The sequence below is a fragment of the Pistacia vera genome, unplaced genomic scaffold (genome assembly GCF_008641045.1).
Source record: "Pistacia vera cultivar Batoury unplaced genomic scaffold, PisVer_v2 Contig671, whole genome shotgun sequence".
Classification (NCBI taxonomy): domain Eukaryota; kingdom Viridiplantae; phylum Streptophyta; class Magnoliopsida; order Sapindales; family Anacardiaceae; genus Pistacia; species Pistacia vera.
Window position 1 is genome coordinate 4991 of NW_022196525.1, and position 15880 is coordinate 20870.

Sequence of the window (15880 nt, forward strand, 5' to 3'; positions counted from 1 at the left end):
TCTTAACCTTATCAAATCAAATTTAATAGTTTGAGTAAGATTTTGAATCTTAGTAGAAAATGAAATAGAATGAGATTCTGATTTCCTATTTATAGACTGTTGTAGGCTAATGGGCTGAAACCCAGTTTAGCTTAACTTATAAGATAGCCCAACCCATAGAGTGGGTAGTTCGCAAGGTGATTCTAAGTGTAGGTCCAATCAGGATTAGGTTGAAGCCTTGGGTTGTGACATGTTTATTTTGTTATTAAGCCTCTTCAAGCCTAAGATGATTTTTGGCCCTAACACATCTATCGATCTAGTCCACTCCTGGGCACCGACACTTGCCCCTGCTTTTACAATTGGCGTTACTACCGTTTCGTTATAAAACTGTCCGCATAGAGTGGCCATGTGATCATTGGAATCCCATTGCTGATACTTTCCAGGATTGAGTTCCATCCACAGTGAGTCATAAACCCTCCAATGGCTTCATTATCAAGAATGAGTACTTGAGGAGCCCATCCTTTTATTATTAAACCCTTCTTGTCTTTTGCTATTCTCTGCTCAAATTCTTCAAGAAGTTCTTGCTTGTCTTCGTTTTTGATTACCCAAATGAAGTCCTGTCCAGCTGCTTCTAGACCCTTAGCAATCTCAAGCAGCTGAGCATCGGGAAAGCGATACTTGCTTCCGAAACTTATGTAGAGAACCGAGTTGGGTCGCTTTGAATCTAGCCATTTTAAGCACTCATATGTGTCAATGGAGGCTGCTTTTCCTCTAAGAGATTTTTCTTCTATTTCCTTGTTGCAGAGTGAAACCGGCCCAACTTTCCATGCCTTCCTTCCGAAAACGTTCCTGTAGTGTTCTGAGTAAGCTGGCTCCAGCTCATTGAAGCTATTTACAAGGACTCCATAGCTTGTCACCTCTGATTGAACTGATAAATCTGTCAGCTTCTTTTGTTCATCATCGACTCCTTTGAAATAACTTGGTTGCTGTAGTTTTGTCATCTGTATATGGTCTGGAAGCCCTGGCACAGTGAAGTATTCAGAATCAGAAACTGTATTTTTGTAGGGTTCATGGTGAAATTTACTGAGAAAGGCACAAATAGCAAAATAACTTGTTCCATGAAAAATTAATCTTGGGATTCCAAACCTGCCGGCAACTTCTGTAGCCCAAGGAAATGCTGTATCCGCGACAAGGCAATTAGGGCGGCATTCTTCCAGGATCTCTTCAAGTAGTTGTTGAAGCAGAGTAAGTGCCTTGAAGAAATTATTGAACATTTGCGGTGAAGTTGTTGAGGCCAGATTTTCGCATCCTTCTGGCAATGCTGCCTCGGTTGAAGGGAAATTTATTATGCGAATGTGGATTTGAAGACCAATTTGTTTATCCATTTCGGTAATTTCAGAGATGATGGGAGCATTGAGAGGAGTGGAAATGATGGTTGCCTTAACNGATCCGAAGGTGTAGATCCGTGGATTGAGCAGGGTCAATTCGAAGGTGTAAATCCATGGATCGAGCAGGGTCGATCCGAAGGTGTAAATCCGTGGATCGGGCAAGACCGATCCGAAGGTGTAGATTCGTGGATTGAGCAGTGTCAATCCGAAGGTGTAAATCCGTGGATCGAGCAAGGCCGATCCAAAGGTGTAAATCCGTGGATCGAGCAGGGCTGATCCAATGGTGTAAATCTGTGAATCGGGTTGGGCCGATCTGATGGTGTATGCCAAGTGGAGCTTGTAGTCGAGTCGGCGTGATCGACTTGTAGTTGAAACCTTTGAGGGCTATATGGCCTAGTCGGCGTGACCAACTTTGTAGTTGAAAACATTTGATTGAAGCTGGAGCAGTGACATGTATGGCATGCATGTTTTAAGCAAATAGTTGAGAGTTAATATGCATGATGTGCATGTGTTATGGACTGAATAAAGAGTGAGCTAAATGGAAAAATGGGCTGCATGTATTTAAATAATGGGCCGAATAGAGAAAGATTTAACCAAATAGAGTGGTAGTTAAAAGGAGACAATGACACATACCTTTCCCTTCAAGTGCTGCCACCCATGCTTGCTGGACCGAGTGGAGAGAGGGGTGTTACTTTCTATGTTGGAGCTGAACCAATTGAAGTTGAGTGGGCACGTGATTCCCTTTTGGGTTGATCCGAATGGGCACGTTGATATTGTATGTGCAAACCCAAATATCATTGAGTGGACTACTCGTGTTGTTTAGTGGTGCTAAGTTGTAGTGGGGAGTGGAAAGTTTGCAAATAACGGGGAGCGTGAGGACTTTTGTGACAGGTGTGCTGGAGATTGTGATGTGAAAGTGGTTTGAGTTGATATGTATTGGTTGGGAAGGGGCGATGGTTCGAGTTTGGAGTTTTGGACTACAATGGGGTAAGGAGATTAGGCGAGAGTGGGGTGGCGTCACTTAAGTAGGTTTTGTTTGGGGAGTTTCTCTCAGTGTTTAGTAGATGACTTTAGGTGTTTTGAGAGGATTACTGCTATGTTTTTAGGATTTTACTGTGTGATTGGAGAAGCTGTTAGGGCGATTTTAGGAGAACAGATGGATGGGTTTTGGGTTTCAAAGTGGTGGCAAATCTCCGTGAAGTTGAATTGGGATTAGATCAAGGCTGGTCGAGTTTGAGTTACCTTCTAATGGAGCAGAGGTCCTGGAGATGCTGGCGTATTGAGGCATCTTCTTGAATGAACAAATTGACTGGTTTTGTGGCAGGTAATGCATTGCAAAGCTCTGATGACGTTGGCAGACCACCTGGTGGTTTGATGATTGAAGTGAAAAGGCGCGTGCAGAGAGGTTCGAGACATAAGCTATTGCCTTATCTCCCATGTTGTAAGTCATCGTTGGCAGATGATTGTCAGGGCCCCACGGTGGGCACCAAACTGTAGATGCAAAAAATCTACCGTCATGAAAATAGGGTCTGATCCCGTGAGGTTGAGGCCACTGACAATCCGCTAGACCTGCGCACATGAAAGGGTAAGTGTGAAGCTTCCGGAAAACACCGGGGTGGTGTTTGCCGTATGCACTCCGACGCTCAAGTCAGCAAGGCTGAAAGAGAATATTTGATAAGAATTAAGGAGATGAAGAATTACCAGGAGTCTTGTCGGAAGCTAGGACTACGGCGGAGGCGTCGAGTTCTTGGGAGCAAGAACTTTAGGAGCAAATAGATGGTTTTGAGTAGTGTAGATTGACTATAGGAGATTGCCCCTTAATGAGAGGACAAGCTTTTGTTTTTATAGTGAACCCAAGGGGTTGGAATCCTAGTAGGACATTGAGTCCTTTTTTTTGGGAGCTCATCCCTATCATGAAAAAGATATGATTTATTGACCTTATCAGATTAAGTTTAATAGTTTAAATAAGATTTGGAATCTTAGTAGGACACTAAGTCCTATTTTGGGAGATAATCTCTATTATGAAAGAGATATGATTTCTTGACCTTATCAGATTAAGTTTAATAAATAAGATTTGAAATCTTAGTAGGATACTAAGTCCTATTTTGAGAGATAATCCCTATCATGAAAGAGATATGATTTCTTAACCTTATCAAATCAAATTTAATAGTTTGAGTAAGATTTTGAATCTTAGTAGAAAATGAAATAGAATGAGATTCTGATTTCCTATTTATAGACTGTTGTAGGCTAATGGGCTGAAACCCAGTTTAGCTTAACTTATAAGATAGCCCAACCCATAGAGTGGGTAGTTCGCAAGGTGATTCTAAGTGTAGGTCCAATCAGGATTAGGTTGAAGCCTTGGGTTGTGACATGTTTATTTTGTTATTAAGCCTCTTCAAGCCTAAGATGATTTTTGGCCCTAACACATCTATCGATCTAGTCCACTCCTGGGCACCGACACTTGCCCCTGCTTTTACAATTGGCGTTACTACCGTTTCGTTATAAAACTGTCCGCATAGAGTGGCCATGTGATCATTGGAATCCCATTGCTGATACTTTCCAGGATTGAGTTCCATCCACAGTGAGTCATAAACCCTCCAATGGCTTCATTATCAAGAATGAGTACTTGAGGAGCCCATCCTTTTATTATTAAACCCTTCTTGTCTTTTGCTATTCTCTGCTCAAATTCTAAAAGAAGTTCTTGCTTGCCTTCGTTTTTGATTACCCAAATGAGGTCCTGTCCAGCTGCTTCTAGACCCTTAGCAATCTCAAGCAGCTGAGCATCGGGAAAGCGATACTTGCTTCCGAAACTTATGTAGAGAACCGAGTTGGGTTGCTTTGAATCTAGCCATTTTAAGCACTCATATGTGTCAATGGAGGCTGCTTTTCCTCTAAGAGATTTTTCTTCTATTTCCTTGTTGCAGAGTGAAACCGGCCCAACGTTCCATGCCTTCCTTCCGAAAACGTTCCTGTAGTGTTCTGAGTAAGCTGGCTCCAGCTCATTGAAGCTATTTACAAGGACTCCATAGCTTGTCACCTCTGATTGAACTGATAAATCTGTCAGCTTCTTTTGTTCATCATCGACTCCTTTGAAATAACTTGGTTGCTGTAGTTTTGTCATCTGTATATGGTCTGGAAGCCCTGGCACAGTGAAGTATTCAGAATCAGAAACTGTATTTTTGTAGGGTTCATAGTGAAGTATACTGAGAAAGGCACAAATAGCAAAATAACTTGTTCCATGAAAAATTAATCTGGGGATTCCAAACCTGCCGGCAACTTCTGTAGCCCAAGGAAATGCTGTATCCGCGACAAGGCAATTAGGGCGGCATTCTTCCAGGATGTCTTCAAGTGGTTGTTGAAGCAGAGTAAGTGCCTTAAAGAAATTATTGAACATTTGCGGTGAAGTTGTTGAGGCCAGATTTTCGCATCCTTCTGGCAATGCTGCCTCGGTTGAAGGGAAATTTATTATGCGAATATGGATTTCAAGACCAATTTGTTTATCCATTTCGGTAATTTCAGAGATGATGGGAGCATTGAGAGGAGTGGAAATGATGGTTGCCTTAACACCATGACTGGCGAATACTCTTGCCATGTCAATGGATGGGATCAGGTGTCCATGAGACAGATGGGGAAAGAACATTATGTGAAGCTGCTGTACTCTTGATTCCATGCTGCTTTTTCCAGGGAAATGGAAAGAGTAGGCAGTTTTAGCAGGAGCTGAGGAGGAGAAACAGAAAGGCTAAAAGTTTTAATTAGCTGGTATATGCTGCTATGATTCTGATATTCTTATACTTTAATTTCTTGCAGACTACGTAATTGATCAATTACTATATGGTTACTGCACATGATTTAAACATAAAAAAGAGTTAAATTATTATTGTCATTGTAATCTACGTGGTGGCCTTGGCATTTTCTTTTAATATGAATAGAAAATTATTATCAAGGTTTCTTCTGAAGGAGAAGAGCATGTAAACCATTGTTTGTGTTTGTTGGTTATATAAAAGTATTTTCCTTTTTCTTGGTTGCCAAGGAAATTCTCTCATTCTATATACAATATTATCATCTGATGCTGAATCTAGATTATTTTAGTAGTCCATTCTAATTTTATATGTAAAGTAATTGATGATCTATCTATACTGAAGTTTTTGCTTTTGACCATTGGGGGTGGGTGGCCAACTGGCAACCTTTACATCATTGACCATTTTTATTGTTATCTAAAAGACTGGTCGGTTACTCTGTATATGAACAGACACTGATCCATTGGTTAAACTTTTTTGTTTGTGATGATCAGAAACTGGTGTTTAGCATAACACTGAAAGTTTTTTCCTGTTTCTTGGCTGGCAAGCATTTCTATGCACAGTATGTTTGATTATGCAAACTTTGTGGATGAACTACCCATCTTGGCCCCAATGAGCCAAGTTTTTTTGGTGAGATCATAAACAGGATAAAACAAAGTAGTTCCAATACGGTTAAGGACGAGTTATAGGTCTGATATACTTAATCAGAAAAAGGTTAAATTGAATAGGAGCTGTTTCTTCTTAAATCTGCTTGTGTCCAATTCCTAATCTCAATGACAAACAACAGAATAATTACTGGGGAAAACATGAACAATAGGGAGTGGATGCTGTCTGTGGACAAACATTTTGTGCCATATTAATGTAACCAAATACAAATTTTTGTGTGTTTACTAATTATGACTTAGATATAAATCTGAGTCTGAGATAAAGTTACATATTGACTAATTATGATTTTAATTAGTTTTTTAACATGTTGTTGAGTTCATTTTCTTGGAAACAATAAATATCCCTCAAGGCAATATTACATAGTGGAGAGTGTACGAAAGATTGAATAACATCCAAAAACTTGAGAATTGTTAAAATCATAAGACAACAACAGTTCAATAAGTGTTTATTGAAAAGAAGGTACTGTAGCATGCTGATGAACTTATCCAGTTCTGTGACTTATCTCAAGGACAACTCAATCTCAGATCTTCTAACAGAGCCTTCAAATCAGAGCTAGATGATCCACCATATTCAACAGCTTTCCTTGCTTGCATTCCTAGCACCCAAGTCTTTCTTCTCATTTTCTCACCTTCTTCGCCTACCATTAACTCAGTTATTGCCTGGACTGTATCATCCTTCTTTATAATATACTGTCATCTATGATCTATCCATCTACGCCATTCCTGGGCACCAACTCTGACTCCTATTTTCAGAACATCTGTGACCAGCTTTTCATTGAAAAACTCCTCTCTGTAGAGTGGCCACGTCACCATTGGTACCCCACCAGCAATACTTCCATTATTGAGCTCCATTCAGTGAGTCATAAATCCTCCAACAGCTTCATGTTCAAGAATTTGAAGCTGTTGTGTGCATTCCCTTATTATGAGACCCTTCCCTTCAATCCTATCCTCAAACCCTTCTGGCATCCACTCTTTATTTTCTTCAGTATTACTTGCATAAACCCAAATGAAAGTGCTGTCAGAAGCTTCAAGGCCCGCCGCAATCTCAGCTAGTTGTGCAGCTGAAAACCGGAACACAATTCCAAAACACACATAAAGAACTTAGTTGGGTTTCTTTGAGTCTAGCCATCTTAAGCATTCTGGTCTATCACTGGAGGCTTTATCTTCTGTTTCTTCTTTATCTTTGGCGTGCCTGATGGACAGCGAAATTGGACCAATGTGCCATGCCTTTCGTCCCATGACCTTCCTATAGTGTTCGACATAAGCTGGTTCTAGCTCAAGGCAACTATTAATGATGAATCCATAGCTTTTTAGTTCTGCTTGAAGAGTTTGATCCAGAATCTTTGCTAATTCATTCTTGGATGCTTCTCTTATGAAGCTTGGTAGTTGCAGTTTGGTTAAATTTACCTGGTCTGGAAGGCCTGGAATGGTGAAGGGCTGTAAATCGGATGCGATGTTTCTGTGAGGCTCATGTGACATTATACAATCAAAGCCGCAAAGAGCGAAAAAACTAGTTCCCCAGAAAACAAACCTTGGGATTCCAAGCTGATACGCCTCCTATAACCAAAGTATACAAAAAGAAGAATGAAAAAGGGCAACCTGGTCAATTCAGTGGACGAGGGCAGCAAGGGGAATTCAGATTAGAATTCGTTAAGGGGAATCTCCATGTAAGGGAGTGCGGAAAGTGTGAATTCAGTTATATATAAAGAGAGCAGTAGCTAGCTGGAGGGATAGGGAAAATCTGGGAAATGTTGGGAGGTGCTAGACCCTCGAAGTGCTAGCAATCTTTTTATCTTTTGTTATTGTTTTTGCCATTGTTGTTATCACCTGCTGCTTGTAGAGTTTTGTTCATTATATATATATATATATATATGGTTGCAGTGACAGAGTGCGTTTCTGAGTTTATATTACACTATACTGTTGTGTTTTGACTGGTGTTCTCATCAATTTGGTATCAGAGCCAAGTTTTGGGGGATGGTCAAACCTAAGATGGGGAACAGAATGGAAAACGTAGAAAAAGAAATGAAGACAGCAAAGGAAAGCGTGGATACGATGAAAACTGACCTGGGAAGTGTGAGGGAGTACTTAACGGAGATGCGTGAGCTAATGCATCTCAGGGAGGAAAGGGATGAAAAACAAAGTAAGGAGAAATCATTCTCATCATCGGAGGGACAGACCTCTGACCCAGACAAAGAATCTGAGCGGAAAAACAACAGCGACAACATGAAGGAGGACAAGAAGATGCTTAAACTGGAACTGCCAATATTTAACGGGGATGATCCTTTTGGATGGACTTTCAGGGCTGATCGGTACTTTGAGGTCAATAAGTATGAAGAAGAGGAGAAGGTTCAGGCATCGGCTGTGTGTATGGAGGGACGAGCCTTGAACTGGTACCAGTGGGTCGAGTCTAGGTCACCGATAACTTCCTGGAGTTCCTTCAAAACAACACTAGTAGAGAGGTTCAGACCATCGTATAAAGGGATCTGCCTATGAAGCATTGGTGGCGTTAAGGCAAACTGGTACGGTGACTGAGTTTTGCGAACAGTTTGAAGAGTTATCAACCCCTCTGCGTGAGCTTGGAGAAGAGCTTTTGATGGGAATTTTCGCAAATGGTCTGAGATAGGAGTTACGGGCTGAGCTTAGAGTTAGTAAGTCTAACAGCCTATTTGAGATTATTGACCAGGCCCATAAAATAGAGAAGAAAAACTGGGTCGTGGATAGACACAAGCCTAGATTTTTTAAAACCCAAATGGGCAAACCCGAGACCTATAATCGGGTCTCCATTTCTTCAGATCTGGGGCGACAAAATGGGGCAACTGTGGGACTCAAGCCTCCAGAGATAGGACAGAATAACCGGGTTTGGGACAGGAAGGAGAAGACGATGGGTGGAACAACCACCCCACCCCGAAATGAGGGATTCTGGCGACTGACAGAAGCGGATCTACAGTATAAGTGCGAAAGGGGGCTGTGTTTTCGCTGTGACAAGAAATTCGGGCCAAATCACCGGTGCAAAAGTCGGTCTCTTCAAGTTCTTCTGCTGCTGGATGACGATGAACCTGACAGAGGAGAAATCATCAGTGAACCCGAGTCTGAAAGCTCCACCGAAGGTCACCCTCTATCGTTATCAATGAACTCCATCGTAGGTATTACGTCTGATCAAACCCTGAAGCTTCGGGGGTAGATTAGGAGTGAGGAGGTAGTGGTTTTGGTAGACAGTGGAGCCTCACATAACTTCATCTCACAAGGGATAGTGCGAAAAGTGGAAATTCCGATTGATGGCACAAAGTCTTTCGGGGTCATGGTGGGTAATGGATTCAAAATCAAGGGTGAAGGGATATGCCGAGATGTAAAGTTAGAAATGCAGGGGATGGAGGTTCAATAGGATTTCTTTCCCTTCCAATTGGGTGGGGCTGATGTGGTCCTCGAGATAACTTGGTTAAGCACTTTGGGTGATGGTTATACTAATTGGGGCAAGTTGACGATGGCATTTGAGAAGGTACGCAGGTAATACTCAGAGGAGATCCTTCACTGGTGAAAACGGTAGTTTCTCTGAAAACATTACTTGGGATGCTGCCGTTGGAAGGGGATGGATAGTGGTGGAATGCAGTTCAATAGAAGTCAGGGAGGGTCTGAATGAACAAGAGTTGGAGCCTGTGGTGGCAAAAGTGCTGACTGAATTTGCCCCATTCTTTGACCAAGCCACTAGACTCCCTCCCCGTAGGACACTTGACCATGCCATTACCCTGCAACCAGGCTCAAAACCACCCAATATCAGACCATATAAATAACCTTACCTTTAGAAAAATGAGATTGAAAGGTTAGTTGGGGAAATGATGGATGCAGGAATTATCCAGCCTAGCTCAAGCCCCTACGCCAGTCCCGTGTTGTTAGTTAGGAAAAAGGATGGGAGTTGGCGATTTTGTGTTGACTTTAGAGCCTTAAATAGCATTACCATCCCCAACAAGTTTCCAATCCCATCTATTGAAGAGTTTCTGGATGAGCTAGCAGGGGCGACGGTCTTCTCCAAGTTAGATTTGAAGTCCGGGTATCATCAAATTCGGGTTAAAGAAGAGGACATTCCGAAGACAGCCTTTCGTACCCATGAGGGCCATTATGAATTCTTGGTGATGCCTTTCGGGTTAACGAATGCACCGTCGACTTTTCAGGCCCTTGTGAATACCATATTTAGGCCACTCTTACGGAAGTTCATTCTGGTTTTCTTTGATGATATTCTCATCTATAGCATTGACATGAATACCCACATGCAACACTTTCACCTAACTTTCCAGATTTTGCAAGATAATGCACTAGTGGTGAACCAAAAGAAGTGTCTCTTTGCTCAGCACAAGTTAGAGTATTTGGGCCATTTAATATCAGCCAGTGGGGTGGAGTCTAACCCGCAAAAAATTGAAGCCATGATATCCTGGCCGATACCACAAAATGTGAAAAGCCTGCGAGGGTTTTTAGGACTCACAGGATATTATCGGCGGTTTGTAAAAGGCTACAGTTCCATAGCTCAACCTCTTACCTAATTACTGAAGAAAAATTCGTTTGGCTGGAGTACTGAAGCTCAGGAGGCCTTTGACACACTCAAAACGGCTATGACCACGGTCCCCGTTTTATCGATACCAAATTTTGAGCTTCACTTCGAGATTCAAACAGACGCCTCAGGAGCTGGAATGGGGGTTGTTTTAGTCTAGACTGCCAGACCAATTGCATTCATCAATAAGGCCTTTTCTCTTCAATCGCGGCTTAAATCCGCCTATGAACGAGAACTTATGGCTATCGTCTTTGCTGTATAGAAGTGGAGTCACTATCTCATTGGCCGCAAATTTATTATCAAGACAGATCAGCGAAGTTTGCAATTTCTTACTGACCAAAGGGTTAAAACACCAGATTAGCACAAATGGATCTCTAAGCTCATGGGGTACTCATTTGACATTCATTATCTCCCGGGCAATTCTAACCAGGTGGCTGATGCCTTGTCTCGGTAGGACGACACACAGGCACTCATTGCCATCACCACGGTTCAGTTCACGGATTACAACGCTATAGCAGCTGAAGCACAAGCTGATCCAAAGCTAAAAATTATTGTTCAAGATCTTCTGTTCAACCCTAGCAGTCGTCCTCATTACATGCTTCGCAAAGGGTGTTTATTGTTCAAACACATGTTAGTCCTTCCTAAACATTCATCATTCATTCCGAAACTACTTGAGGAGTTTCATTGTAGTCTGAGTGGGGGCCACTCTGGTTTCTTTCGAACTTATAAGAGAATTACTGCTGTGGTGTTTTGGGAGGGTATTCGACGAGATGTGATGAAATTTGTTCAGTCCTGTGCTACCTGCCAAATTAACAAACACTCCTCTCTGCGTCCTGCGGGGTTGTTACAACCCCTGCCTATCCCAACCCAAGTGTTTGATGATCTCTTAATGGATTTTATAGGAGGTTTGCCAAAAGCCAAAGGGGTTGACACTATTTTTGTGGTCGTCGATCGTCTCACAAAATACTCTCATTTCTTGTTGTTGACCCATCCTTATACCGCCAAAGACGTTGCTACTGTGTTTATCAGTGAGGTGGTAAGACTTCATGGCTTTCCACAATCCATAGTCTTGGATCGCGATAGGGTCTTCATGAGTCAATTTTGGCAAGAGTTGTTTAAATCTGCAGGTACCTCTCTTAAATTTAGCTCTGCCTATCATCCCTAAACGGATGGGCAAACAGAAGTGGTCAACCGGTGTTTAGAAGCCTACCTTTGCTGTTTTTGCAGCTCCCAACCTCGGCAGTGGCCCAAATGGTTAGCATGAGCTGAGTTTTGGTACAACACTACTTACCACAGCTCCACCAAAATGATCCCCTTCAAAGCTTTGTATGGGCGAGACCCTCCCATTCTGTTTAAACTCATGTACTGCCCCTCCTTGATTGAAGATGCCAACCACCAGATTAGGGACCAAAATGCCATATTGGACGACCTTAAGCACAATTTGGCTGCTGCCCAAGAACACATGAAACAGTTTGCAGATGCACACAGCCAGGAGGTGTTGTTTCAACCAAGGGATTACGCTTATTTGAAGCTCAAACCATATCGGTTTCGGTCCTTAGCTAGGAAGCTCAATGAGAAGCTAAGTCCTCGTTTCTATGGCCCCTTTAAGGTGTTAGAAAAGATTGGCCTAGTGGCTTACCGGCTGGAACTGCCTCCTACTTCTCGTATCCACCCAGTGTTTCATGTTTCCCAACTTAAACCAAGTCTCCATTCTTCAGTTCCTGTTCAACCGCTTCCCTCATTTTTAACTGAAGACTTAGAGCTACAGGTGCAACCTGAAGACGTCTTGTCCACCCGCAAATTGCTTGATGGTTCCCTAGAGGTTTTGATTAAATGGCGGGACCTTCCTCCGTTTTAAGCTTCGTGGGAGGCTTATGACGTGATATTGCTGCAGTTTCGGGATTTTCACCTTGAGGACAAGGTGGATCTCGAAGGGGGGAGTATTGATATGCCTCCTATAACCAAAGTATACAAAAAGAAGAAGAAAAAGGGCACCTGGTCAATTCAGTGGACGAGGGCAGCAAGGGGAATTCAGATTAGAATTAGTTAAGGGGAATCTCCACGTAAGGGAGTGCGGAAAGTGTGAATTCAGTTATATATAAAGAGAGCAGTAGCTCGCTGGAGGGATAGGGAAAATCTGGGAAATGTTAGGAGGTGCTAGACCCTCGAAGTGCTAGCAATCCTTTTATCTTTTGTTATTGTTTTTGCCATTGTTGTTATCACCTGNTTCAAAGGGAAAACTCAATAGGGATCAATGTGCCTTTTGTCGTGAGAAAGGGCATTGGAAGAAAAATTGTCCGAAGTTGCAAAAGAAAGAGGGCAAAGCTGCTTCTGATGTATACGTTGTAGGGGTGAGCGGTTCCGGGTACCCTACATTTCCGGGGGAATCGGAATCGGAATCGGAACCGGAACCGGAACCGCACAGTGCAGGTTCCCAAAAAAAGGAATCGGAACTGGAACCGCACAGTGCATGTTCTTCAATTCAAGGAACCGGAACCTAAAATGCAGGTTCCGGTTCCTTTCCAGGTACCCTGTAAAAATCAATTACCCCCCTATTAGTTTAAAAAATAACAAAAACACCTTATAAGTNGTTCCCCAGAAAACTAACCTTGGGATTCCAAGCTTGCCTGCAACTTCTGTAGCCCATGGAAAAAATCGATCTGATACAAGGCAATTGGGGTGGCACTCTTGTAGAAGTTCTTCGACAGGTTGTCGAAGCAGGATGTGAGCTATCTTAAAATTAATAGCCATTTCTGGTGAAACAATGAAATGTAGATTTTCACATCCTTCTGGCAGCCCGGCCTTCAAACAAGGAAATTTTATTAAGCGAACACTGATCTCCAGACCAAGTTGTCTATCTTTCTCAATCTTCGAAGAAACGAAAGGAGCGTTGAGGTGTGTAGAAATGATATTTGCCTTCAACCCTTCCCTGGCAAATATTCTGGCCATATCTGTGGTTGGATTGATGATTTTATCAGCCATCTGTGGAAGGAAAAAGATGTGAAGCTGCCGTGGTTGTGAAAGTGAATCCATGTAGCCTTCTAGGGGGAGGAGAGAACTTTAATTTGATCAAATAGCTTGCACATTCGTGAGATTAATTCCATTGTTTTGGGTATTTATAACAATCGACTGTGAAGACAAGCAAACAAACAAATGTTACATTAATATATGTAGTAGACTACAGTAGTTACTTCTGGATCCTAAATCCATATTGGATATCCAAAACAGGGTTAGCATTGCTGACGTACTAGATTGACCAAATGGGCAATAAATCTTACCAGTATTGAGACAATTGTTGCTGCTCTTATCTGCTTTCTGTATTTTATGATTTTATAGTTTCTTGGTCAGAGACTACAGCCTTGAAGCACAAGAAATAACTTGGTAATGATGCAATTAATAATTTTTTTCTAGTAGAAATAGGATAATGAAAAAATATGAAATCACCTGTTCCCATCATGATCTGTCAACACTCTGATGAAACTCTCATAGAATGCAAAATTTAAGAAAATTCCAGTCACTTTCTTAGAGAAAGGCATGCTTAGAGCTTCTTCACATGAAGTTAATGAAGAAACTTATGATTGCATTCTGCATTTGCAATTTGCAAATACTCCACCTCTTTGAAACCATTCCTCTTGTAGTCATGTAAGATTTATGGGCATTTATCCAGGTTGGGCTGAATTTGTTGATCAAAACCACCAACTTTTTTCTCAGATTTCAGTGGAATTTTCCTAGGTTTGGATAGATTTTTACGACATGTCGTCTTTCTATTTTCTCTATAAATTCCAACTTGTTTCTAACGTTAATGACCATCGTTTTCTTTGTAAACGAGTTGTCGTTCATACCTTAAATTTTAAAATTCTTTATGATAAATGTTAATTAGATGCATCAAGAATCATACAACCGAGAGTTTTCTTATATTATAGAAACATAGAGTGGTTAACTGATATTCATCAAAAGTACGACATGTCGTTTAGAAGGTGATTATCATGTCGTTTTTACAAAGAAATGTCATTGTTTCATTTTTACCAAGCAGCAACGTTTCTTGTAAAAGTTAAATGACAAGTCGTTCAAAGGACGACCGACATGTCATTTTGTTAAAGAAATGATGTTGATGTCGTTCATTTTTTTACCATATGGCACCGATTCGTTTAAAAATTAAAAGTAAAAGACATGTCATTCAGAATATAAACGACTTGTCTTACTAAGGAATATCTATTTACCCTCTATAGTTATGCATTGTATGAAAAAAATCCCTACTTTGATGATTCTTGAATATTGATAGACTTAATTGATATTTATCACGAGAAATAAAATTATAAACGCCAGTTGTTTGATCTCTGAAAGACATGAACGACATGACGTTAACGAGAAGAACGTTAAACATTGTATTACGATTTAAAATAATAAAGTCCATTGCGATTAAAAAACTAAAACACCGTGTCAGGTTTAACAGGCCACCAAAAAAACCTTGCCCACCAAGCAAAATGAGTGAGAGTCAAACGAAAAATTAAACAATATTTTATAATATTATTATATATGCAGACCTGGAAGTGGACCATAACACTGCATTATTTTTCATGTTATCCAAACCCGACACATTAAAAGCTTTCCCCAATATATATTTTTTTAAAATCTTTTCCAATTAAACAATGAAATATTATATGATTGAACTCTTATAATTAAGTTGATATCGAATATATGTATGTGCAAAAAATCATCTTGAGTCTGACGAAGCCCAATAATGAAATAAACATGTCATGATCTAACGTCTTAGTCCAATTTCGGTTGAGCCTACGCTTAAAGTCACCTTGTAAATTACCCACTCTATGAGTTAGGTTATCTTACAAGTTAAGCTAAATTGAGTTCTAACCCATTAGCCTATAACAGTCCATAAATAGGAAATCAGAATCATATTCTATTTCCTCTTTTGCTGAGATTCGAATCTTACTCAAACTAGTAAACTTAATCTAATAAAGGCAAGAAACCTTATTTCTTTCTTGATAGAGATTATCTCTCAAAATATGGCTCAGTGTTCTACTAGGATTCCAATCCCTTGGGTTCACTATAAAAACAGAGGCCTATCCTCTCATTATTCAATCAATCTCCAATAATCAATCTCGACTACTCAAAATCACCTCTTTACTCCTAAATTCTTGCTCCCGAGAAATCTATGCCTTCGCCGTAGTCCTGGCCTCTAACAAGATTCCTGGTAATCCTTTTTCTCCTTAATTCTTATTAAATAATCTCTTTCAGCCTTGCTGACTTGAGTGTCAGAGTGCCTACGACAAACACCATCTTGGTGTTTTCCGTTAAGCTTCACGCTTGTCTCCTCGTGTGTGCAGGTCCAACGGATTGTCAGTGGCCTCAATCTCACAGGATCAGACTCTATTTCTGTAACTATAGATTTTTTACATCTACAGTTTGGCTCCCACTGTGGGGCCTCTGACAAACACTACGAAGGGCATTGCTTCACTTATTCAAACACTCACATTTGACTCATCTCTTGGAGGG

At 41.1% G+C, this 15880-nt stretch overlaps 4 protein-coding genes across 4 annotated transcripts; all 4 read right to left on the bottom strand.

The window, feature by feature from the left end:
* Positions 1 to 303: 303 nt before the first annotated feature.
* On the bottom strand, positions 304 to 1418 carry LOC116112974 (scopoletin glucosyltransferase-like). The gene is made up of 2 exons (XM_031399095.1): positions 1126 to 1418; positions 304 to 1000 (listed from the first exon to the last, which is right to left on the bottom strand). Exons 1-2 carry the CDS (start codon positions 1362 to 1364, stop codon positions 937 to 939), a joined length of 303 nt encoding a protein of 100 aa, XP_031254955.1. The 5' UTR covers positions 1365 to 1418; the 3' UTR covers positions 304 to 936.
* A 2393-nt stretch (positions 1419 to 3811) lies between these two features.
* On the bottom strand, positions 3812 to 5134 carry LOC116112972 (scopoletin glucosyltransferase-like). The gene is made up of 2 exons (XM_031399094.1): positions 4634 to 5134; positions 3812 to 4508 (listed from the first exon to the last, which is right to left on the bottom strand). Exons 1-2 carry the CDS (start codon positions 5035 to 5037, stop codon positions 4445 to 4447), a joined length of 468 nt encoding a protein of 155 aa, XP_031254954.1. The 5' UTR covers positions 5038 to 5134; the 3' UTR covers positions 3812 to 4444.
* Positions 5135 to 6681: 1547 nt separating this feature from the next.
* LOC116112961 (UDP-glucose flavonoid 3-O-glucosyltransferase 7-like) lies at positions 6682 to 7308 on the bottom strand. Its single transcript, XM_031399083.1, has 2 exons — positions 6981 to 7308; positions 6682 to 6890 (listed from the first exon to the last, which is right to left on the bottom strand). The coding sequence occupies exons 1-2, from the start codon at positions 7306 to 7308 to the stop codon at positions 6682 to 6684; spliced, it is 537 nt and encodes a 178-aa protein (XP_031254943.1).
* Positions 7309 to 12588: 5280 nt separating this feature from the next.
* On the bottom strand, positions 12589 to 13402 carry LOC116112936 (scopoletin glucosyltransferase-like). Its single transcript, XM_031399063.1, has 2 exons — positions 12978 to 13402; positions 12589 to 12592 (listed from the first exon to the last, which is right to left on the bottom strand). The coding sequence occupies exons 1-2, from the start codon at positions 13400 to 13402 to the stop codon at positions 12589 to 12591; spliced, it is 429 nt and encodes a 142-aa protein (XP_031254923.1).
* Between the last annotated feature and the right edge of the window lie 2478 nt (positions 13403 to 15880).